We start from the raw sequence: 24,965 nt of genomic DNA on the forward strand, positions 1-24,965 counted from the left end.
TAGTTATCGATACTACGCTTGGCATGGCCGCAGGGCCCTGGCCATCTGCAACAGCAGGGGACAGCTCCTCTTCCAAAGGCCTGGCTGGCGCTCCCCCCCAGACTGGCACCCGGGGGACATGGCTCCCTCAGTATGCACTGTCTTGGAATCCCTAGCCATTATCTTTGAGAACACATGGAGCGTGGGTGAGGTCCCAGAGACTGGAGAAGGACAAACATAGAATCTGACTTTAAAAATGGGAACAAAGAGGACCCAGGGAATTATAGACCAAGCAGCCTAACTTCGATACCTGGAAAGATACTGGAACAAATTACGAAACAATTGGTTTGTAAGTACCTAGAGGATAATGGGGTTATAAGGAATAGCCAACAGGGGGTTGTCAAGAACAAATCATGCCAAACCAATATCCTTCTTTGACAGGGTTACTGTCCTAGTGGATAGTGCGGAAGTGGTAGATGTGATCTATCTTCATTTTAGTAAGGCTTTTGACACAGTCCCACATGAAATTCTCGTAAGCAGACTAGGGAAATGTGGTCTAGATTAAATTGCTATAAGGTGGATGCACAACTGGTTGGAAGCCCATCCTCAACGAGTAATTATCTGTGGTTCTCTGTCAAATTAGGAGGGTGTATATAGTGGGGTCATAGTGGATCACAACTTGAACATGAGCTAACAATGTGATACAGTGGTGAAAAAGGCTAATATTCTTGGGTGTATTAAGACCAGTGTCGTAAGTAAGACACAGGAGATAATTGTCCTCTTTTACTTGACACTGGTGAGGCCTCAGCTGGAGTACTGTGTCCCACTCTGCATCCAACACTTTAGAAGAGATGTGGACAACTTGGTGAGAGTCCAGAACAGGGCAACAAAAATGATAAATGATCTAGATTAGAAAACCTGCCCTCTGAAGAAAGCTTAAAAAAACTGGGCCTGTTTCATCTTGAGAAAAGAAGACTGAGGGGGATCTGCTAACAGTCTTCAAATATGTTATGGGCTGTTATGAAGAGGATGGTGATCAATTGTTCTTTGCATCCACCAAAGATAAGACAAGAAGTAATCGACTTCGTTTGCAGCAAGGGACATTTTGGTTGGGATATTAGGGAAAAGCTTTCTAACTCTAAGGATCGTTCAGCTCTGGAACTGGTTAGAAGGTTGCAGAATCCCTATTATGGAGGTTGTAAGAATAGGTTAGAGTTAGACAAACCGCTTTCAGGGATGGTCTATGTATACCTGGTCCTGCCTCAGCACAGGGCAATGGACTAGATGACCTCTTGAGGTCCCTTCCAGTCCCTTTCAGTCCCACATTTCTTTGTTTCTATGGAAGTGTCCCCCGCTCCTTGCCCCCGAGCCAAACAGCCCTGAAGCAGCCAGTCCCCTGGCCTGGGGTTGGATCACAGCCTAGAAGGAAAAGATCCCATGTCCCATTCCCAGCCCCCTGAGCCAGCACAGTAGGAAGGATGGCGTCGGACCCTGGGAGCTGCATATCGACTCTTTATTGCACAGAGGGGCTGGGGGGACAGACACGCTACAGTTTGTACATTCACGTCAGACACAGATTATCTTCCTCTAAGATGGACCATTCTCAGTGTAAAAAAACTAGCAAACAAATAAACCAACCTGAAACAAATACTTTGTGTTTTGCTTGTCACTAAACTATTTACAACTCAAAAGGAGATGTGACAACCCCCCATGTCACAGGGGACCCCCCTATAGGGGACACTCTCCATAGCCAGAAATACTCCCCTAGCACCAGTTGGGGGGCTGGGCCCCTGTATCACCCCGCCTCCCCCCAGTACAGTATGGAGGCTGTGCCTCTGATGGAGCATGGGGAGGGGATAGTGGGGGCTGGGCTTGTGCAGAGGGAGGGGGCACTGCTGGAGGGGAGAAGTCTAGTGCAGAGGGAGGGGGCACTGTTGTGGGGGGCAGGGGACCAGAAGCAATGCCCCTTACCTCCTTGCTGCTATGTGGGACGGTCAGATGGATTGGGGGAGGGGGCATTAACTCACAGCTTGCAGTATCTTCACAGTTAGCGGGCGGGGCGGCGCCCTCATCAGGCGGACGGGCTCCCGCGCTGCCCGGGTCAGTGCTGGGTGGGACTGGGGCTCTGAACCCTTAGGGGACTGAGTGTTAGTATGTGCATGTATGTGAGCTCACGTGACTGTGAACGAGCATGAGTGTGAGCACGGCCTGCCCGAGTATGAGTGTGAGCACGTCTGCACGGGTCTGGGGCAGTGTGAGGGCATGTATGAGCCGGGGAGCACGGCTGAGCTGGTGTGAGGAGTGCTTCTGGGTGAGCATGTGTGGCACATGCATGAGCGGGTGTGCATGAGTGTGCACGGTTATGTGTGTGTGCATGAGTGTGGGCAGTCATGTGTGTGCGCACGAGTGTGTGCAATCACATGCGTGTGAGCGTGTGCATATGTGTATGCAATCACGTGCGTGTGAGCGTGTGCATATGTGTGTGCAATCACATGCATGTGAGCGAGCATGTGAGCATGGAAGCATCTCTTTTTCGTGCCAAGGTTTTCCTGGCCTGGCTCAATGCAGCAGGATTTGGGGGCCATTGCGAATTGAGGGTCCCTGATTTGTTCTGAGGGGGTGGAGGTCAAATTGCTCCATTAAAGTCCCCCCTTCTCACTCCCGCTCAGCAATGCCAGCCCTTTGGGTGCCCGCCCCCGTTGACAAGCTATGCCCCCCCCACCTGTTATGGTCAGAATCATCAAAGCGTTGAGATCAGTGTGTGAGCCGAGCCAGCTGGAACAGGGGGTGCCCCATATGTTGATATCAGGGCCTGCTCCTGGCAGTAGCCCTTGGGCTGGTGAGTGTGCTGGGCTGCCCAGTGGTAAAAGTCTTGAGAAATGAGAAACCATGTTCCCAGGGGAAGCGGGCCTCCCTTCCCTCCCCCAGATGGTTTTGGGTGGCTGGTAGCCAGAATCCACTGTGCATGGCCAGTCAGAAAGTGGGACCCCCAGAGTACAATTCAGATCGGGGTCCCTCCCCAGGGGTAACTACAGCACCCTTGCGGACAAGGGCGGGCAGGAGTGGAAGCAGAGCCATGGGGAGACAGGGTGGCGGGGTGTGTGTGACAGGGACGAGGAGGGATAGGTAGGGGAGGGTGGAGGGGCCAGGGCCCCTAGAGGGGTTGGTCGGGGGGGCCGCACAGCAGACGGGTGACCTGGCTGAGCCGGGCAGCTGCGCTCTCCTGCTCCTGCTGCAGCTGCTGGTTGTTGTGGCGCAAACGCTGCACCTCAGCCTGTAGCGCTGCCTTGGCCGCCTGCTCCTGGGGGGACACGGAGGTCAGCGTGGGGGGAGGGGCAGGACCCCTCACTCCCACTCACCCACCATCAACCCTCCACCCCACAGCCCCTGCACCCATGCTGCCCCTCCCCTGGCACCTCCCCTTAACCCCTTGCACCACACTTGCCCCCTAACTCCTTGGCAGTGCCTTGCGCCCTCCCCCCGCAGCCTCCACCTCCCTTCGCTCCCCTTCCGCTTTCCCTCCCCTTCACCCCCATTCCCTCCGCACACCTCTCCTGCTCCCCTTCCCTGTCCCTCGTGCACCCCCAGCACACCTGCTGCAAATCCTCCTGCAGCTTCTTCAGCATCAACTCCAAGTGAGAGACCTTCTCCGACAGCGACCGGGACTGATGGGCCCTGAGCGAGGGAAGGAAAGAGCGAGAGAGACAGAGGGGTGTGGGGATGGAGGGACGGATAGATTCATAGAAGGATGATGTGCAGCAGTCAAGCTGAAGTCAGATTGGGCAGGGGGAGCACAGATCCCTCATCTCCCCACAGCTCATCCCCCTCGGTATCCTCTCCTCCTCATGATTGTCGGCGAGTCTCCCACGGCTGCAGAACCAGTGAATGTGTCAGCCACCCATGGGAGGAGTGTTATGAGGAGTGTTATGTGGCAGAGCCACTTGCAGTTCATTATTCAGCCACTAGGTAATCTTGGTGGCTTCCTGGTAAAGAAAACCCAACAAAGCTGGGACGTGATCTGAGACAGAGATGGTTTGTTGCTCTTTTCTCCTGCTATGACTGTGAGATCATCAGTGAACATGTAAGGGGTGATACAGTGAAATGGGGGTTGGGGGAGAAGAACGCCCCCATCATTCCTCCCACCCCTATATGTAGCTCCTTACTCATCCTCAGGGGGTTGCTGGCCTGGGTTCCTCTGGCCACTCCCACCTGGGGGCTCTCTGCTCTCCAGCACGTGCTGCCCTGGTGCAGAAAAAGGGGAGACAGAGTGAGATACTCCTCCACAGATGGGGGGCTCGCTGCTACTCCCAGCTCCAGGCAACTTTAACCAGGTTCTTTGGCTAAGAATTTCCCAGCTTTAGCCCCACAATAACTAAGTTCTTTGCCTGGGAATTTCCCAGCTATAATTCCACATTAACAAAGTTCTTTGCCTAGGGAATTACTACTGACCACAGTCAAGTCCTCCACCAGGAACTCTCTGACCCCAGCCCTGCTCTGTGCATATGCAGGCTCGGTGCCCCACCCATGATGCAGCCTGGGAGTCTGTTGCTCACCTTCCTTTGAGAGAGCCTCTAGGATGCTGTTGCAGGTGGTGGCCAAGCTGGAGATGGAGTCCCACTCATCCTCCAGGGACTCACTGGCTTCAGACAGAACTGTAGAGGGCAGGGGGCAGGTGTGGCAAGAGACAGAATGGCATGAATGAGGGCCAGGAGCCCAGCAACTTTCCAAAGCAAGGCTCTTGAGACCCACAGTGCAGGCCCCCCTACTTTAGCTCAAGTATTAGAAGGTTGTTATCCTCCAGCGGGTTCTAGCTGCACAGCTCAATCATAGCTATTCGTTAATCTCCGTCTTCAGTATTAATTAGAATTGGGGAAAACCTATCAACCTGCGATTCCCCTTCCCTGCAAGCCCCGTTTGGTCACAAGGATTTTAGATTTTTTTACGGCTTGGTTTCTCAACAAAGGAAACACATAGGAATCAAATCATGATGTGTGAAAACTGGTGATGTTCCCGGCTTTGCGGCCCCTTCTCCATACTTAAGTTCCATTTTTCTTTTCCATCCCCCTGCCTTTTTTTTTTTTTTTTAAATTGGAAAAATCTTTTGCTTAGCACAAAAATCCTGGACCCAAGGGTATGCACTTAGAACTGGATCCTGTGCTTGGAGAAGGGAAAGCTCCCCTGTTGCTAACGGGACAAGATCAGACCAGGGATGCATGTGTGTGTTTGTCTTACTCTTGGTGATAGAGTTCCGCAACGAAAGCGTCCTGGGTAGGAATTTCTCGGTGTCACTCATGTCCAAGGTGGACGGGGCCATCTCGCCAGGGGGTGGGGATTGGCTACCCATGACCCCATGACTGGGGGGAGTCTGCTCCAGTGATGTGGGGTCTCCTGGATGGTCCTGAAACAAGACAACACAATGATTGATGAGTGGGGTTCTATATGCCAGGGGCCTGTCTCCTGGAGTTTCTGCCACCTGTGGGGTGGGGCGTGGGGGCTGTTTATACAGGGAAGCCTCACCTGATGTGATACGGAGCACAGGGGCAGTTAAACAGGTTCATAGATTTATTTCACAAATAAATAGCTGCAATAACAGTGCACATCCACGCAACATGGACGTGAAGAACATCAGTGCACGTGAAACCCTTCAGCTACAGCACACACACAACTGTGGGGCCTGATTGCATCCTGTAGGGGTCAGCAAGGAGACACACACACTCACCCTGTCCCGTTCGGGGGGCTCCTTGGGCGTGGCTGCCAGGATGAGGTCGGGTGTGGGGTCAGGTAATATAGGGATCTCCCTGCTCTTGGTCCTGCAGGGGCAGAGGAACATTAGCCTGTGGTAAACGCAAATGAGAAAAAGGGGAGAGTGCAGAGGGGGGTAACAGCTGGTGTGGAGGGCCTAGGAGGGGATTGTCAGCCAGTCTGTTGGGTGGGATTTAGATCTGGGAGGGAGTCAGGAGTCCTAGGAGGCCAGGGGGGCATGCACAGCAGACTGGGAGGCTGGTGGGAGGTTGGGTGGAGGCAAGGGTCTGAGGAGACTAGGGGGCAAGTTGGGGGGCCAGACAGTGGGCTGGAGGCAGGGATCCCAGGAGGCAGAGGGCACTCACGGCAGGTTGGGGGCTGGTGGAGGGTGGGATGGAGGCAGGGGTCACAGGTGATGGGCAGCACTCATGGCAGCTTGGGTGGCTGGGGGGGCGGGGTGGAGGTGGGGGTCCCAGGAGGCGGGGGGGGGAGGGCTCTCATGGTGGAGGGTGCACTGGAGGGTGCACTGGAGGTTGGGGTTTCAGGAGGCAGGGGGCACTCACGGCGGGTTGGGTGGCTGGGGAGCAGGATAGAGGTGGAGGTCCCAGGAGGCGGGGGGCACTCACGGTGGGGGGGGGGGGGCAGTGCCCTCGCTGTGACTGCGCAGGAATTCGGTGCGCTCCTCAGCCAGGCTGTGTGGGGGCCTGTCCTGCAGGGACAGCGAGCGCAGCAGCTGCAGGGTGGCCGGTCTCAGCTCCCCTTCGGGCCCCGGGCCCGCAGCTGGCCGGGGGGCCTCCCCTGCCGGGGAATCACTGCGCCGCTTCTCCTGCAGGGACTTCACGTAGAGCTCTGAGAAACTCCTGTCAGAGAGACACAGTGGGGCAGGGTCCCAGAGCCCCCCCACCCTACTGAGTCCCCCACTCTGCCCCACAGCACCCCCTCCTCTGTGCCCCACAGTGCTTGCCACCCACTGAACCCTCACCCTACCCCACAGCACCATCTACCCTGCCCCATGGAGCTCCCTGCCAGTGCCACCTACCCCCACTGTCCCCCCACAGTGCCGCTCTCCAAGGATCCCTGTCCCGTAGCACCCCATCCCTCCATGCCCCCTGTGGGTGCTCTTGCAACCAATGCTCCTGCATCCTGCCCCATAGCACCCCATCGGTGCTCCCCTCCTCTGCCCCATAGCACCTCCTCCTGGGAGTTCCAGTCCCCTCCCCCTAGTGCTTCCTATTGGGAACCTCCAACCCATACCCCTGAGCACTCCTGCCCCATAGAGACCCTGCTGGGAGCTCCTGCCCCACAGCACCCCTTGCTGGGAACTCAGGCCACTCACAGTGCCCCATAGCTGCCTTGCAGTGCTGCCAGCTGGGTTGTACTCACCTGCGGGGCTTGCCATTCTCGTCAGGAGGCACCATGGTGATGGTGACTTTCTTGGCGGTGCGCAGCAGCTCGGTGGTCTGGGCGTGGCTGAGGCTGGGCAGTGCCCGCTCGCACACACGCACCAGGCGAGCGCCGGGCTGCAGGCCGGCCTTCTCCGCAAAGGTGAAGCGCTCAACATCGGTGACGAAGCCCTCGCTGTCCACCTGGAAACCCAGCTGGCCCAGCCCGTTCCGCAGCAGTGTGAGCTCCCGTGTCTCGCAGCCCCGCGTCACCAGCTGGGGGGAGGGAGAGCATTGGGGGGGCTGGCTGTGCCCCTGCAGAGCACCCTCTCTGCACTCCTGCCCCGCTCCCCACAGCGTCCCCTGCAGGGCGAGGCTGGGGCTGGAGTAGCCGGGAGCTTCCCTGCAGCCTGTGTTCCCCACAGCATCCCGCACCTCCCAGTGGCCCAGGCCCTACCTGCAGCCGGTGCACAATGTCCTTGACTTCATCCCCTTGGCCGTCGGGGAGCCGCACGGAGACGTAGTCCCCGGAGCCGTAGTAAAGGTCCAGGCCGCAGTCGGAGTAGGTCCAGGCCAACACGTCACGGCAGGAGCAGTTGAAGATGACTCGCTTCCCCTTGGCCTCAATGAGTACCAGGAACTCGGCCGAGATGCCCAGCAGGCAGGGCAGTTCGGGGGCACCCTGGTCTCCATCCCGTGCCCGCACACTCCACACCAGGGCCCCGGCACTCTGCAGCTCCCAGGCCTTGGCACCCTTCGCCCGCTCCTTCTTCTTGGCACCCAGGGAGAGCAAGGGCAGGCGGGAGGAGGAGGCCTCCAGGCTGGTGGTGGTAGCATGGCTGCATGCCAGGTCCCGCAGGTACTCCTGGCGTGTGCGGGTAGCCATGGCATGGAACTTGCCTGACCGCTCAGCTGCATTCTCCGCGTTGATGGCCTTGGCCAGCAGGAAGTCCCGGAAGGCGGGTGCCCGGGGGAAGTGGTGCCCGGCTGGGATGGGCGGCCCAAAGAGTGGGATGTCCTTGGTGCGGCTCACTGCCACACTGGGCGGAGAGATAGGAGTCAGGGCATGGGGCAGCTGGGGGCAGACATGGACTCAGCCAGCAGCAGGTATGATGGCATGACAAGAGAGCAGGTACTGAGGGAAAGACCTTGGCACATGCACCCCCCCCCCCCCCCCCCCGTAGGTGGTGCACTCAGCGCATGCTTCCCCTCTCCCCTGTAGGTGGCATGCAGAGTGCACGCTACCCGTGCTCAGGGCCCAGTACAAACTTGTAACACGGCCCCCTCCCACGCACATACCCCAATCCCACAACCCATACACACAATCTCATGAGCCATGAACATTTTTTCCTCATGGTAATGGGGGTTGCAGCCTGGGCCAGGCCTCCCAGGGCCTCAGTAAAGTGTACCCTTTTCCCCCCCATGTGGGGGCCCTGCCCCCACTCCCTCATTCTCTTGTAGGCAGCACACTCAGCTCATATTCCCCCATCTCCCATAGGTGGCACACACAGCGCCCGCTCCCCCGTTCCCTGTTGGCAGCGTGCTGATCCCTCGCCTGGAGCTGGCGTGCTCAGTGCACACGCTCCCCTCACCTGTAGGTGGTGCGCTCGGTGCAGGGCTCATGTGCGCGCACTATGATGAAGACGTGCTGGAAGTGGGAGCGAATGGTGCGGGGCGTGAAGGGCTGTGCGCCCGGCTCCTGGAAGATGATTGTGACGATGTCGTTGCCAATATGACGCTTCCGTAGCAACTGCAACCAGGGAGATGGCGTTAGTGTGCGATGGGGGGCAGGGTGCGATCTGAGCTGGGTGTGTGGGGGGATTGAAAGCGGGATGGGAACCCCCCGTTTCCAAGTCACCCTCTTCTGCCCTCCTTTCCTGAGCCGCCTGGACCCTCTGCCACTCCCTGATGCCCCCCAGATTCTCTCCCTGAACCCTCTGGACTACTCCTTCCCAGAAACCCATGGATCCTTCCCTCTGGACCCCCTAGTGAACCTCAGTACTTCCTCCCCTGTGCCACCCTCATCCCAGTGCCCTGACCCCCCTCACCTGCTGGCTGTTGTTGGGCGTGTAGGGAAGCATGGTGGAGACGTGGAACATGATCTCATAATCCTGGTACGTGGTGTACAGTGAGTGGGTGCCTGTGGAGTCAGCTGAGGGAGACACAGGATGGGAGATGTCAGTGGGACGGGAAGCGGTGGGGCTCTTTGAGGCAGGGAGAGCAGGTAGCAGGGAAAGCTCTTGACTGGGTTGGGTGGAGAATGCAGTTCCCTCCATCAGAGCACCCCCTGCCCCTGCTGCCAGGAGTAGGGGAGGGACTCTGTAAGACTGGGCTCCCTACTCCATGTGGTGGGCTGGGGGCTGGCAGGGTGCAGCCTGCTATGAAAGCTCCCCAGTGTGTCTACTGCTGCCAAATGCAGTCCAACCTCTTTACAGCCCTCAACCCTCCTGGCCCCTCCCCAATAGCCCAACCCCACTCCGGTCCCCTTCCCCTGGGGTTTTGCCTTGCATGGTGCCCACACATTATTTCCTTGCTCCTCCCTCCAGATTCTTCCCTTTCCTGGGTCTCACCCTCCCTTCCATAGAGTTTAAAGCCAGAAGGGACAATTGTGCTATTTTAGTGTGATCTCCAGCGTAACACCGGCCACAGGACTGCCCCAAAACCATTCCTGGTTGAACTAGAGCAGATTGGTTGGAAAAACAGCCATCAAGACTGGAAAATGTCCATGGGTGGAGAATCCACCACAGCCCTTGGGAAGCTGTAACAGCTGTTAATGACTCTCATTGCTAACTGTGCCTTATCTCCAGTCTGAATGGGTCTGGCTTCAACTGCCAGACACTGGGTCGTGTTCAACTTTTGTCAAACTAGACTGAAGAGCCCTCTGTTACCTCAATTCTATTCCCCAGGTAGATGCTTATGGATGGTGACCAAGTCGGTGGAAGACGGCAGCCTTCACATGGCCCACTCTTTTAAGTGAGCAATCCTGACTAATACATCAACCTGGTGACCAAACATCAGTCAATGATCTCCTAGTCTTCAGAGCAACAACTCAAGCTACCACAATGGCCTTCTTCAGGGCCAAGTGACATGCCAGATAGGTTCTGGAACAAGGATTCTCCAACTTAACACTGAGGGACTTTCCCGGGTGAAGTGTGAGTATCTTGCAAACGTGATGAAGATGCATAACATTGACATCCTTATGCTCCAAGAAACCCACGTCTCCAATGACCAACAGGCTAGCTGCTACCGTATTCATGGTTACAACCTCATGACTATCCTCTACCATTCGAAATATGGCCTGGCCATATACGTGAAGAACAACATCACAGATTTTGACATCTTCCCCCCAACTGAAGAAGAAGCCACTACACCACCACCATAAGGATAAGGGAGCTGCACATTACCAACCTATATAAAGTCATTCAAAATGGCCAAAGCCAGCGCTCCCAAGTGCACCAATCCTGGCCCTATACATTGGTGACTTTAACAGCTACCACACGCTGAGGGGCTATGAAGTAAATGAGGCTGATGGAGAAGACCTCACAGACTGGATGTCCATGGAAGTTCTGCAATTGGTCTTCAATCCTAAACTGTGAGAAACTTTCCACTCTGTTCACGGGCAACCTGGTTACAACCTGGACCTCACTGTTGTTTCCAAAGATCAAAGTGGGAGTACACTTCATGCATCCTGCAAAATACTTCCCAACTTCCCTGACAGCCAACACAGGCCCATCGTCACCCATGTTGGCATCGAAATCCCCGTGATTTTATCGAAACGACTCCCACAATGGAACCTGGCCAAAGCCGACTGGGACTGCTGTAGGGAAGCCATTGAAAAAGTGGGGATCCAAATCCCCATGACACCAGAACGTTATCACCAGTTTGTTGGCCTCACTGCCGTTGCCAAGAAGAGTGACGCCTGAGGCTTCCAGGAAGAATACACTCCCTGCAGGACAAAAGAGACCCAGGACTTGCACTGGCGATACAACCAGTCGGGCAGCCCACAGGTTGCGAAGGCCCTGTTAGAGTCTCTAGACTCAGCCAAAACACCAGTGGTGGATTGAGTGTGTTGAAGGTCTGAACTTCACACACTCTAGGCACCATGGCTGGGCCTTACTATGACATCTTGGAGCCACTAATCCAACGGAACACTGGACCTCAAAAGTCCAGCCCAACTCCATAGCCTCCAAATTAGTGGACAGCACAAAAGGACCACTTGACAAAAACACCAAGCGAGAGATCCAGCGTCAACTATGTTGAACAATGACTTCAGTCCCTCCCCAAGACCCCATCGCCATCAGTACAGATGAAGTAAAAGAGGGTTTAGCTGCAATGAAGAAAGGGAAGGTGGCTGGTGGAGATGGTACCCTCTTGGAATTTCTTCCTCAACTAGGTGTCAGGGGACTCCAGTGGCTGATGTGACAGGGTCAGACTTAGATGGCTACTGGAGAGTGCTAGAAGACCAATACATCAGCCCCAGGCTCAACAAGTCCCTTTTCCCCTGGTAGCTGAGCAGGGGTTACTCCAGGTTAATTAACACACCTGGAGCCAATCATGGCCCCGCCTAGGACTTGTTAAAAGCGTCCCCTCCAGAGAAAGGGGGTGGCTGGAGTTGTGGAGTGTGTGAGCAGGCCAGATGCTGTCAAGTGCCAGGAGATTTAGGAGAAGGAGCAGAACGCTGGCAGGAGAGAACCCTGCAGGCACACAGACTGGGGGAGGGGAAGCCCTGCCCAAGCCTTTGGGAATTCCAGAGGACCGTGGAAAATGAACATCTTCCCATCCACCAGGACCGTAACAACATCCCCCACCACCTTTTGTAGTCATATAAGCCCTTTTGGACCCACACGTTTAATCTTCAACAATGCAACTTCATCCTTGAAGCTTGGAAAGCCAAATGGAGTTTACGAGAAAAGAAACCACAAATAAACACCTCGTAAAAGGCCTGAAGCAGAAGTTCCCTGGCTTTGATCTCCCATAAAGCAACTCTAAACCTCATCCACACAAACCATGGCAGATGTGGATACTTGCTGCACAAATGGAAAATTAAAGACTCTCTGGTGTGTGACTGTGCTCACCTAGAAAAGACCATGGAGCATATAACAACTCAATGCCTGATTCATAAATCCAAAGGAGGCATCACAGCAATACACTCTGCTACTCTAGATGCAATTATCTTGCTTAACTATCTGAATGTAAAACGATAGTTGTTGCTCTCCATACGAAGAAGAAGAGAAAGACCAAGTCACTTGTTCCCCTGCTCGCTGATAAGCTGAAGAGATTGCGCTCCTGGACTCTCTCACTGTAAGACAGGTTTTCTAACCCCTCAGTCATTGTTGGGGCTCTTCTCTGGCTCCTCTCCAAATTATCCACATCCTTCTTGAATTGTGGGCCCCAGCATTGGCCAAATACTCCAGCAGCGGGTGCACTGGTGCCAGATACAGGGGAAACAGAACCCCCCACTCCTACTCAAGATTCCCCTGATTATCCATCCAAGCATCATATTAGCCCTTTGGCTGTAGCGTCGCACTGGAGATCCTGTACAGTGGTTGTCTCCCCCGCCCTCATCCTTTTCAGAGTCACTGCTTCCTGGGACAGTCCCCCATGCTGCAAGCATGGCCAGCCTTCGTTGGCCCTAGATGTATGCTTACAGTTACCACCCCCAGTACCCCATCCTCGCCACTCACTCTTGGTGTCAAGCTGGGCACGGTATTTGGTGAAGCCACGCAGCTGGACGTGCTGGCCCAGCAGCTCCAGGAACTCCTGAAAGGGGGGGCCGGCCCCCTCATTGTTGTACATCTCCTCCTCAGAGCCCTGCCCTGCTCGGCAGTACAGTATTCCCACCTTGCGCTGGAAACTCACCTGGGGAGGGGCATGGTTAGGGGAACATGGCATCAGCTGATACAATCCCCGCAAACTGCTCCGATTAAACCCCCCAACACAGCATCCCCAATCGGACCCTAACTCAACCCCCCAAAATATCCCAGCCCAACCCCCCAACACAGCATCCCCAATGGGACCCTAACCCAACCCCCCAAAATATCCCAGCCCAACCCTCCAACACAGCAACCCCCAATGGGACCCCAACTCAATCCTCCAAACTTCCCCAATCTCACCCCTAACACAGCGTCCCTGATGGAATCACTGATCCAACCCCCCCAAACCTGACCCCTAACACAGCAATCCCTGGTGGTACCCCTGAGCCCACCTGAATCTCCCCTCAAACAGTCCCAGCCCCTGAGAGAAGGCCTTGATTCAACCTCCCCAAAACCACCCCTCAGGACTCCCCAAAACCACCCCTCAGGACTCCCCATTCTCCAACCATCTTGATCCAACTCCTCCAGAACTGCCCCGCCCCCAGAGTGTAGCTTCCCGGCACCTTCCTCTTGCCCCCAATTTCCCTCCCACCCCACCATGGTACCCCATAGTAGGCCAGTGGGCATGCCCATGGCCCGTCCCCCACCCCGCCCCATGGCACTCATTCACGCACACACTCACCCCCTGCTCGTCCAGCTTCAGCAGCGTCTCCGGCACCTTGGGTGAGTTGGATGCCAGGCGCAGCCCCTGCAGGTTCAGTTCGGGCAGCACGTGTTCCAGCAGGTTCTTGGGGGACAGCCTACGGGCAGTGGGGGGGCGGGCAGTGGGGGGCAGCGCCTCCTCCAGCACCGAACCACGCAGGGTGCGCAGCTGTGGGGAGGAGAGGCCATGGGGAGAGAGGGTGGGGAGGTCAGGGAATTCTTATACCCCTGCAGTGCCCCCTGGCAAGGTCTCCCCCCCACAATGCCCCCTGCCCCGGGGCAGTGCCTTCCCCACAATGTCCTGCTCCCTCTGGCCTGCCCCTGTGCTGCAAGCTCCCCCCCCAATGTCCCCCGTGCTGTGAGTACCCCCCCCCCGGTGGTGCCCACCTCGCTGGTGCGCAGGATGAGGCGGTAGTTGTACTGCAGGCCAGCGCCCTCCTTCTCCTCGCGCCGCAGCGACACAGCCACCGCGCCCAGGCGCTCGTCCACCCCAAAGAAGTTCTGGTGCTCTGTGCCAAGGGGTTGGGCATTAGAGATGGGCAACGCCAGGACTGCCCTCAACCCTCCCCACACATTCCCTGACCCCCCTGAGTGCCAGCCCCACTGACCCCCCACTTTCACCTCCTCCATCACTGAGTGCCATCCCCTTTCCCCCATAGCTTTTGGCCCGCGGGACCATCCAGCTGCCAACTCACCCAGCATAGGAGCATTCATAGCAGCTGGCCCTTTGCCCCCATCTGTGCTCCCTCCAGCCCCATGCCCCTATGTCTTGTGCACCTTGCTCCTTCCTCCACACACCCTGTACCCCCATGCGCTCTGCCCCCGGTGTCCTACCCTCCTGTCATGGCTCACCCTTGCCGTAGAAGTATTTGCGGTAGTAGCTGGCGCCCAGGTCGGCATACTCAATGCAGTGGGTGGCCCGGCTGCCCCTGGGGGGGTAACTCTCCCGTGGCTCCTCCAGCACCGACACGGCGGCATTGGGCAACTGCCCAGCGCCCCCTCCTGCTGCCTGGCGTCGGCCCAGGCCCCCCCCCTCTTCGCCCCCCGTCTCGTTGCGGAAGTAGGGGCAACTGAGCACCAGGGGCCCGTCCTTGCCATCACCGGGATCGGACTCTTCAGGGACAGGCGTGGGGGTAGGCCCGGCCGAGGCAGCTGAGGCTCCCGTGGTGATGTTACGCACTCGGCGCCCGGCGCTGCCCTGGCACCAGGCTGCCTCACCTAGATCAAAGAGGATGCTTTGCACATCATAGTGGGCCAGCTGGCGCACCCAGACCTGGGGGGGGAACTTGGGGAGCTCTTCTCCCCTGTCCAGCTCTGGCATGGTGGCTCCAGCCCCCTGGCCTTCCCCTTCCCACACTTCATCTCCCGCAAGCCCCAGCAGCACCAGGGGGTCCTTGAAGCGCCGGGCGGCTGGGCTACCCGACCGTGGCTCCTCGTGGCTATGGGCACGGGCGCGAGGAGGCCCCGGGCCTCTCTCGATAGAGCTCAGGCTGCCATAGTCCCTGTGCAGCCCACTCTCCCCACCCCCCACCGGTGATGACAGGGTGGGCGCCCCATCCCCAGGCACCCCCTCCCCAAGGGTCACATCGCTGTTGCTGCGGTGCATGATGTGGCTGGTGGGCCTCAGGGCCAGACCAGGGGGGGTGCTATGCCCCCTGAGGAGCCCCTGGGTCCCTTCACTCCGGGGGGGCCGCAAGAGGGGGGCAGGGAGCCCTTTGGCCTCGAAGGAGATGGAGGCCAGTGGGGGCCGGGCCGAGTGGCGCCGGATCTTGCGGACGAAGAGGTCATCTGACTGCATGGCCTCCCCCACCGGCCCCTCCCCGGAAAACGGGAATGAGACGGCCTGGATGACAGAGGCGTGGCTGCCAGTCACATCGAAGAGTCAAGGAAGCAGCAATCCCAGTTGGTTGGGAAGACAATAATATGCTCTGTCCCTTCAATCAGTCAATCAGCTTTTGCCTTTATGGCCTCTGGCTGTCAGTGGGCGGGACCCGCCGTGTCATTGGATGAGAGGGTCCAGGCTCTGCTTGTGGGGAGAGGATGCTGCGCTGGAAGGCGTCAAATCCAGCCATGGGGCGTGGCCGGCGGGCGCATCATGCTGGGAGGCAATGGGGGGTCTTGGTGCAGCCTGGGTGTGGGGAGGCACTGATGCTGGGCAGGGCACTCAGCTTTCGGCCCCTGGCGAAGCAGGCTGCTCAATCCCAGGTCCTGGCATGGGGCTGGGGGCCACCTTCCTGCAAAAGGAGTCGTGCGGAGGTCTGAGCTGGGAGGAGAAGGGGAGAAGCCCAGGCTGCAATGCTGGACTCCCTCCCCGCAGCACTGAGGCAGCTTGTGCTGGGTTCCATCCCCCCAGCTACCTCCAAAACATCAGGGGAATTTCTGCCATGATCTGGTGAATGGTTGGACACCCTTCCCTGGTGCGATGGGGGCAGCCCTGAAACATGCCAGGTGCCAACCTGGGCTGCTTACCAGGGAGACGACGGGGAGGGTTCACCTCGAGGAGAGGGTATTTCTACAGTAATTTTATCTGTCAAATACGGAGCCATTCCCTCTCTGATGCCTGAGTACTTTCCTTCTAATACTGGGGTGCTTTTCTGGGTCATTGATCTACCTAGTACCCAGAGTACATTTCCGCTCTGAAACCCCTGTACTTTCCTGTTTAATACCCAGGCACTTTCCTGAGCAAGTTCAATGGTATCTGGGTCCCTTTTTCTCTCTGATATTGGGGTACTGCAGGACATGGATCCGTCATCCTCCCTCAGTGGGAATCCCCTTGTATGTCATCTCCCCTCTGACCCCCAGTGATGCCCCCAACAGTAGACTGGGCCTCATGGAGCTCTGATGTTGGGGGGTTTTGCCCTATCACAGCGTGTTGGGGGGGAGAGGGAGAAACGGCTATTTCTGCATACCAAGTGCAGTCTGGAGAGGAGAGGCCAGGTGCATTCTGGGAGGCTGATGTGACTGTTAGGGGGCAGGTGCATTCTGGGACGCTGACATGACTGTTGTGAGGGGCACGTGCATTCTGGGATGCTGACGTGATCGGTGCGGGGGGGTGGGAGAGTGCAGTACTGCACTAGCAGCAGCTGCAGACAGGACACAGATCTGTGGTCAGGGCTGCAAGAAATGGTCCTATATGCTCCCCTCTAGCCGCAGCTTCCTGCCCTGGCTCAGACGGGGCGGCTGTGGCTGGGGAGGGAGGGGGGGGGGCATGTCTCGGCACTGAAAGGAGAGCAGGGGGGATCAGGAACCAGCAATTATCAGACACAGGCACAGTCTGTGACACAAGATGGCTGGGGCAAAGCAGCTAGAAATGCCCCTCCCTCATCCAACACAGGCCCCAAGAACAGAGAATGCTGGCCCCAATCCGGGCCCAGGACTGGGGACTGGCTGGCTTGGGGAAGAGGGGGGGAGACAGGGCCTACAGGGCCTTCACATGGGGCTTGGGATACGGGGCTCTGCCCAGCCACCAACAGAGAGAGCCAAAAACAGGAACTTGCACAAGTACCTGCTTTTGTAGCAGCTTCCTCCTGGGGGGTGGGGGGAGGGGGTTGCGGGGGAGGGACACCAGGCACAAGGGACTGAGGCTCTCAGCTTGGAAGTGATGTCCACCAAGGGCAGAAACAGAGCTGCTGCCCTGACCCCAACTGAAGGGATATCCCCCTACACACACCTGCCCCCTGCACCAGCCCCCACTCCCTGCACCTAGCCAGTGCCCCAGGCACACTTCTGCTTTCACTGCCTGTTGCTGAGCCCAGCAGAGAGTGGAATCTGTGGGGGAGGGGGTCAGGCCCCCAGAGATAGTGGGGGCAGAGTGAAAGGTCTTAGGGACAAACAGTCACCCTGTGCCTCACGTCTGAACTCACCTCCAAGCTAGTTGTGACCCCCCCAACCTGGGACTGACTCCCCCAAACCTGCCCCTCTCACAATGACTCCCTGCAACTACTGGAGTTCCAAACTCCTGGATAACAATTCCTGTCCCGGCTCCCCGTTCCCAGCCCCTCCACGGTCCCTGATTCCCTAGGATCCTGGGATCGGGGGAAGGGGGGAGCTGGCTGCTTCCCCAGTGACATTCTGGCGTGGGGAGGGGTTCAGGGAGCAGCAGAAACAGCAGAGAGAGAGACGAGGAAAGGGGCAGCAGATCAGCTTCTGCCACAGCTCTGTTGATGTGCCTCAATCCTGATCCACAACCCTCTGCTATCCCAGTCTCCCCCCAACACCAGCTCTGTTGATGTCCCTTAATCCCGACCTGCAGCCCAGACAATGCCAAGGCTAAGACCCATCAAGCTCATTTCACTGATGGCCTGATTTGTATTGGAGGTCTAGGTTGGATATTAGGAAAAACGTTTTCACTGGAAGGGTGGTGAAGACCTGGAATGGGTTACCTGGGGAGGTGGTGGAATCTCCATCCTTAGAGGTTTTTAAGGCCCAGCTTGACAAAGCCCTGGCTGGGATGGTTTAGTTGGGGTTGGTCCTGCTTTGAGCAGGGGGTTGGACTCAATGACCTCCTGAGGTCCCTTCTGTGACTCTATGATTCTATGGAACTGAAGCCATCTGCCATTCTCAGCGGGGGTGGGGGGGTGGGTGGCCCCCACTTCCCTATTTACAGTTGGCTGCGTATGCGTCAGATGAGCCACTGAATTTACCTCCCTCCCCCCAGCACACTAGAGACACATCTGTGAGGTGCGGATGCATGGGGGAAATGGGTTTCTGCCGTGATGCTCATGGTGGGGGGAGCTGTTGGATCAGAGGCCCCAGCCCCCAACCCACCCTTGTGCAGCCCCAGTTCAGGGGAGACAGCAGGGAGAGGCCCACCCCCACTATCTCCTCCCTCCCACAACCCCTTCTCCCATGCCCTCTTCCTCTTCACACACAACCCCCCTCCCCCATGTGCCTTCCTTTCAAACTCATTGCTCAGCACCATGTACCCCTCCCCCCCCCGCCATGGGGTTAGAGAGGAAAGGGAGGTGCCCTGTCCTACTAGGGACAACTGGCCTGAGACCCAGCAAACTTGTGGCACAGATGGGAATGACTTTCACTATGGACCTGGAGTTGGATCGGATCTGGTGCCCCCTAGAGGGGAAAGGCCACATAACCCATGGCCTGCCCTGCACCCTGATCCAGCCTGTCCCCCACCTGGGGCTGGATCAGAGCCAGTGCCCCCTAGAGGGGAAAGGCCCTGTGTCCCAGTCTCTGGTGCAGATGGGCTCGTTAACCTAGTTACTTACTGGAGCATTAACGAAGTACCTGCCTGTTGCAGCCCCTCCTCCCCTCACCCAGCGGTTCCATCGTGCCCCCTCATTGTGCTGGGGCGACGATCGAGCCCCACCCCACCCCCGGACACACATGCCTGGCGACAGATCCTGCATTTACCCTCCCCGCCAGCTTGGGGGTTGCACTTGGGACAAACTGATGGTTTTTTCCTGGGGCTGGATTTCCTGAGACTTGGGGGCGGCGGGAAGGCAGAAAAAGTGTTAATAGGAGCTGAATGGCAGAGGGAGCAAAAGAGGGGTTGCTTGGTGTCTATTAGGGACCAAGTGTGGGGCTGGTGACAGCAATGAACCAGACCCCCTACCCAACTCCTGTATTAACCCCCATGGCACAGTGCCCTCCAGCCCCACACACACAGGTGGGCCGTCTCCACCCGCCTCCCCACAGATGGGAAAGAGCAACTCACCCAGCTCCTGGGGGGGAGGGACGTCTAAGCCTGGGAGTGTCACAGGGACCTGGAGAAAGACAGCACGAAATCAGTATTTCCTGGGGTAAAGGGAATCCCTTACCCCGTGCTGAGATGCAGCCGCCTCTGGGGTGGGGCATGGGGGCTGTTTATACAGGGCTCCCTCACCCAGAGCTGAGAGGCAGCTGTGTCTGGGGGGCTCATTTAACAGCTGCACATTGACACTTCCCAAGGATTTAGGACAGGAAGTGCTGGAGAATCCTGCATTCTGTTGTATCAGCAGAGGGGGACTCAGGAAGCAATGGAGCTGGGACCCTTTCCAGGACACCGGGGTTCATTCCCTCTATCTGGGGAGTGGGGGGGCAGTGGTGGGCCTGGGGCTGGATGTCAATCTGTGCAGCTGGGAGATACTCCCATCACCCACCCTCCCCCCAGGGAAAAGTGGAAGCTGTTTTGGATGTGGGGTGAGGGGAGCTTGACAGGGTCTGGAGGTCCCACGGTCAGGCAGAAAGGTTGAGGGGGCTCCATTTCAGGGTGTGATTTCAGGTCTCAGGAAGCTATGCTGGCAGGAAGTAGAAAAATTCAGCCAGCTAAATTAAGGAGATGGGGGGGAGGACAGGACAGACACATGGACACAGCCACATGGTCATGGACAGAGGAATGCAACCAGGGCCCTGCTGGGACCCGCTGCCTGAGCTGCCCATCGCATTTATTTTGCCCTGGGGAAACATCCCCTCCCTAGGGGAGCCCCCCACACAAAGAAAGAATGGTTGGATACGCACCCCCCCATGCTGCCCTTGGTTGTTTCCTCCCACCGGTTGGGCTCCAGCCCCCCATGAGCCTCAGCTGGCCCCCCTCACCTGCCCCCCAGACCTGCTCCATCGCTCCAGGGCAAGGGACTCCCTGACAATCTGCATCTCTACAACCCCCCTTGGCCACGGAGCCACCCACATCAGCCCCCTGGCGCCCCCGCGCCCCCATGATTCTCCAGTGCAAGGGAGCGCCCTCCAAGCCAGGCAAAGGGCTCAGTACCCAGGGGTCGGTACCTTGGGGTGCAGGCGGCTGGGCGGCGCGGACGCTCTGACTCGCTTCCTGCTGTGCGGGAAGTGATGGCGCAACCAGGAGCCCAAGCCACATCCCCTCCTCACCCCCCCAACATCCTCAGGAAAGAGCCAGGGCCCGAGCCTGACCTGCCGACAGCCCACCCCCAAACCGGTGTGCAACTTCCTGGCCAGGCAGCTGGGCCTAACAACGCCGCCCCCGTCCCCGCCTGCTCTGCTGGTGCCCCTCAATCCTGACCCACAGCCCCCTGCTATCCCAGCCCTGGGCTCCCCCACACCTCGGCCCAGCCCACACCCCGCTATCCGGGACCCTGGGACCCCCAGCTCTTCCACTGCCTCTGAAACCCAGCCCTGGGTTCCCTGCTTCACCCCACCCGGCACAGAGCCCAACCAACGGCTCTTTTGCTCTTTTTCTTGCCGTTCCAGAGTGGAAACCACAAATCGGTGCCTCACGCCCACAGGGCGATAAAGGGAGACTGCGGGTCAAGACTGAGGGACGCCGGCAGAGCTGCCCAGGGGTAGGATGGCAGGAGGCTGTGATCAGGATTGAGGGACGCTGGCAGAGATCTATGTATGTTGGGGGGATCCCCATGACTGGAGCCAGGATGTGCTGGGCCAGCACCCAGCGCTGCCCCAGTGACTCTGCCGTTGGTCCCCCCCACCCTCTGCCAGTCCCAAGTTAGCTTAGGCAAGCAGCCGCCCTCGCCTGGCCATGAATGGGTCCCCCCCTCCCCCCCCGGCGGGGTGGTGGAGGAGGATGCCATTTGGGCTGCGTCACCCCGAGGCTGCTTCCTTCAAAGGGGCCTTTCAGGGACGCAAGGAGGGTCAGGGGTGGCAGAGGCGTTGGCAGCCATTGAGCAGCACTGTAACCCGTGTGTGAAGGACGCTGGGTATTTGCTGGGGGTGCTCCCACGCTCCAGTACCCCTAGCTCCAATGCCCAGGGGCTCCAGCATGGCTGCAGCATCGGGAAACTCTGCCTGCCCCAAGTGGCCCGCTCCTTGGCCTTCACTCCCCCCCCTGCAGCCAGCATGTGTCCCATGTTCCAGCTAGAGGGGGTGGAATTCGATCAGCCTTGGAACCCCAGGACAAGGAAGCCCCTTTAGAGACGCCCCCCCAAATCTTCCCCACCCCCTTCACTGTCCAGCTCATCAGTGCCTAGGCCCCACGTCTCCCTTCTTCCCCTCAGCTCCCCCTCACCTACCATTGCACTCCAGGCCCAACCCAGAGCTGGGGTAGAACCCAGGACTCCTGGCTCCCAGCTCCCCCTGCTCTAACCACTGGACCCTACTCCCCTCCTAGAGCTGGGTAGAACCCAGGAGTGTCGGCTCCCGGCTCCCCCTGCTCTAACCACTGGACTCCTCCTACCTATTATCATTAATTATTTGGATTATAAATTTACCACCAAGTTACTCCTCTGAGCAACCGCATCAGTTTAATGCTTTTATAAGCTCCCCTCCCCTGGGGCCCTCCACTCCCCCACCAGCACCATACTTACCTCAGCCTTCTCCCCTGCCCCCCACTGCTGCCCCCATAGCTATGCCCTGCCCCTCCCAGCAGAGGCCCATCTGTCGCCTCCCTGTGTTCCTGAAGGACCCCTCCAGAGAGAACATCACCAAGATGCCATTTGCTCCCCTGCGGCCACCTTCCCCCACCCCACAGCTGACCCAGCTTCCTACTCTTCCCTATAGTTAACCCATCAGCCCCCCATCTCCTGATCTGGGCGATTCGAATTGGCAGGGGGAGACATCGGGGCCCCCCTGTTAAAAGCCCCTCCCGCAGGGTATCCAGCCCCAGCCCTGCTCTGCTCTGCCAATGCCCATCCAGGCTGCAGGGGGTGCCCCTGCCCCATGCCCCACAGGGAGTAGGCTGGATGGGGCTATGTGAGTGTGGGTCATCCAAGAGTGGTGCGGGACAATGTGTGTGCGTGGGGGGATGGGGAAGTAGGGATGCTGGGTTGTGGTGCTGTACAGTGAGCCGGGGCGCCATGCCACAGGCCAGGTGTGCTGTGTTGAGACACTGGGGTGCATGGGGTGTGGGCTAGGCAGGACTGGGCTGCGCCTAAACTATGCTGCATTTTGTGGATGTGCTGTGGTGAAAGGAGGTGTCCATTGTGTGGTGTGCAAGTGGGGTTGTGTTGTGTTGTGTTGTGTATCAGGTCACAGTAGGCAGTGGGCAATGAGGTTGTGTTGTGCTGTTATGTTGTGTATATCAGGTTGCACCAGACACTGAGTAAGGGGGTTGTGTTGTGTTGTGTGTATTGTGTTATGTGTTGTGCTTGGAATTTTTTGGTGCGATCTCTCCGCTGATAATATCCATGTCTTTGAATGTGAAATATTTCACGGGAACTTGCCAATTCTGACACAATTTTACATGGGAAAAAAATGAATTGTTTTGACTGCCTTCTTCAATGAAGGAAAAATGATCGGTTTCAACTTTTATTATTTTGATTAATTTTTTTGGACTTTTATGTTTTATGAAAATACTAAATCTACTAACTATAAATATCAAAATATTAAAGTGCTTGGGTATTTATCATATTAAAATAGATGTAGATATTTAATATTGTAATATATTCATGGTGATATGCAATATTGGAGACATACATTGTCTTACAACCTTAATTCCAATATTGTTATATTTATAAATAGCTCATCTTCTCTAGAACGGATCCGATTTACTATTTCAATACACTGGACAAGTCGAAATGGACCAAAATGAGAAAGTCAAAATGGCATCACTTTTGAATCAAACCAAAACGGGGCCGAGGCACCGAATTGCCGTGTTTCCATACGCTCGGTTTGCCCAAGATTCTGACTTTTTGGTTGTGATTTGGAAAGAAAAACGAAATCCAAAATATCGGAATTGCCCGTCGATTGCAGTTCCTGAGTGGCTGTGGCAGGGCGAGGAGTGTTCTGTTGTGTAGTGTGCTTTGGGAGAGGGGTGCTGCACAGCATGAGAGGGGTTGTGTTGTGGATTGCGCACAGGGTGCTGTGCTGCTGCAGCAGGGGTGCTGTGTGTGCTAAGCATGGTGCTAGAGGGGTTGTGTTGTGCGGGCGCTGTGTGTGGAGAAGGCGGCTGCATTGCATTTGGAGGGGGAGATTATTGTTTTGGGGGGCTGTGTTGTGCGGGCATTGGGCGAACGGGGCTCTGTTGTGATGGGGGATGGAAGTTGTGTTGTGTGGGTGTTGGGGGAGGGGCGGCATAGTGCTGGGGGGCTGTGTGGTGTGGGCATTGGGGAAGTTTTAAAATACTAATAAAAGAATGTTTAAAAGATGAGGAGTGAGCCCCACTTCCCCTTTTCAGCCTGCCAAGCTCCACCCCCTCACCCCAAGGCTCCCCCCACCCCCACTTATCCCATTTTTTCATAAATAGCCTCAGACAATGCCCAGCCAGGCACCCCTTCCCCTCAGTAGAAGCAAATCCAGGATAAATGGGGGGCAGCCCCCTGTAAATCCTTCCATCACCCCTATGGAAGCAAATCCCCCCTACTCAGAAGCACCAACATGACCCCCACCCCAATCTGCTGGGGGTCTGCCCTTCACCCACAGAGTGGAAACCTGGTGCCCCTTCCAGGGACAGCACGTTAGGGGTGCTGGATGCTGGGAAGGACATCTACAGAGGGGACACTGCATTGGGCGGGGCTATAGGGGAGATGGATGGGTGGGGGAGCAGGGGGTGCAGGATGCTGGGAAGGGGTTGGGTGGGGTGAAGGGGGAGTGGGCTGCTGGGTGCTGGGCAGGAGAGGGGTGTGGGTGCTGTGTGAGGTGCTAGGTAGGGTGCGGGGATAGGTAGGGGTGGTGGAGCAGGGGGTGCTGTATGGGGGAAGGGACGGATAGATGGATGGGGGAGCGGGAGTGGCACTGGGTGGGGGTGCTGGGATGGGTGGGAGCAGAGGTGCTGGGTGCCGGGAACGGGATGGATGGGATAGTGGGGGCACTGTATGAGGTGAGAGGTGCTGGGTGGGGGTGCTGCAAGGGGGATGGGGGTGCTAGGTGGGGGAGCAGGGGATGAGGTGCTGGGAAGGGAATGGGTGGGGGTGCTGTGTGGGGTTAGGGGGTGGGGGAGCAGGGGGTGGGGTGCTGGGTGCCGGGAAGGGGGCAGTGTATGAGGTGAGGGGAGTGGGGAAGTGAGGGGTGCTAGGTGGGGGAGCGGGGAATGGGGGTGAGGGTGGCACTGTGGGGGGGCGGGTGGGGGCGCTGTGTGAGGGGAGGAGGGTGGGGGTGGGGGAGCGGGGGCGGCACTGGGTGGGGGTGCGGGGGCGGGTGGAGAGAGGGCAGCGTGTGGGGCGGGCGGCGCTGGGGTCAGGGATCGGGGCGGGGGCTCCTACCTCCGGGTCCAGCGTCCCGCGTCTCCCCCCAGCCTCTGCACCGGCCGCTCCCTCCCCTCCCAGCTGACAGGACCCCCCCGCCCCGCGCTGTCCTAGCGCCGCCGCCGCGCACGGAGCAGCGAGGACGGACAGACCCGCGGGGTGGAGGGGAAGGAAGGACACAGACAGACGCGGGGGTGGGAACGGATCTACTGACAGGGATTGGGGGTGGGGGGGTGGGAAGGACAGACGGACAGACGTGGGGTGCGATACCAGCCGTGTGAGCGCAGAGCAAGAGATTGGGT

General features: G+C 57.8%; 1 protein-coding gene across 1 annotated transcript; it reads right to left on the reverse strand.

The window, feature by feature from the left end:
• Positions 1–748: 748 nt before the first annotated feature.
• On the reverse strand, positions 749–24,835 carry SIPA1 (signal-induced proliferation-associated 1). Its single transcript, XM_067543914.1, has 17 exons — positions 24,682–24,835; positions 19,293–19,341; positions 14,471–15,852; positions 14,006–14,127; positions 13,599–13,787; positions 12,788–12,962; positions 9,152–9,255; positions 8,696–8,853; positions 7,561–8,143; positions 7,105–7,379; positions 6,348–6,581; positions 5,699–5,789; positions 5,212–5,377; positions 4,533–4,631; positions 4,143–4,221; positions 3,573–3,654; positions 749–3,280 (listed from the first exon to the last, which is right to left on the reverse strand). Exons 3-17 carry the CDS (start codon positions 15,414–15,416, stop codon positions 3,134–3,136), a joined length of 3,450 nt encoding a protein of 1,149 aa, XP_067400015.1. The 5' UTR covers positions 15,417–15,852; positions 19,293–19,341; positions 24,682–24,835; the 3' UTR covers positions 749–3,133.
• Positions 24,836–24,965: the final 130 nt, after the last annotated feature.

The sequence above is a fragment of the Emydura macquarii genome, unplaced genomic scaffold (assembly GCF_026122565.2).
Source record: "Emydura macquarii macquarii isolate MOO-44397 ecotype Brisbane River unplaced genomic scaffold, CSIRO-AGI_Emac_v2 contig_968, whole genome shotgun sequence".
Lineage (NCBI taxonomy): Eukaryota > Metazoa > Chordata > Testudines > Chelidae > Emydura > Emydura macquarii.

What these genes read in the sequence shown, in the direction of transcription:
- SIPA1 (XM_067543914.1), bottom strand. Translation starts at nt 15,416, where the DNA reads ATGCAGTCAGATGACCTCTTCGTCCGCAAGATCCGGCGCCACTCGGCC. An exon ending in ACTGCCCCCCCCCCCCCACC is followed by an intron (nt 5,790 to 6,347) that starts GTGAGTGCCCCC and finishes CTGCCCCTGCAG; the next exon opens with GACCAAGAGCAGGGAGATCC. An exon ending in GCGGAACTCTATCACCAAGA is followed by an intron (nt 4,632 to 5,211) that starts GTAAGACAAACA and finishes TGCCCTCTACAG; the next exon opens with TTCTGTCTGAAGCCAGTGAG.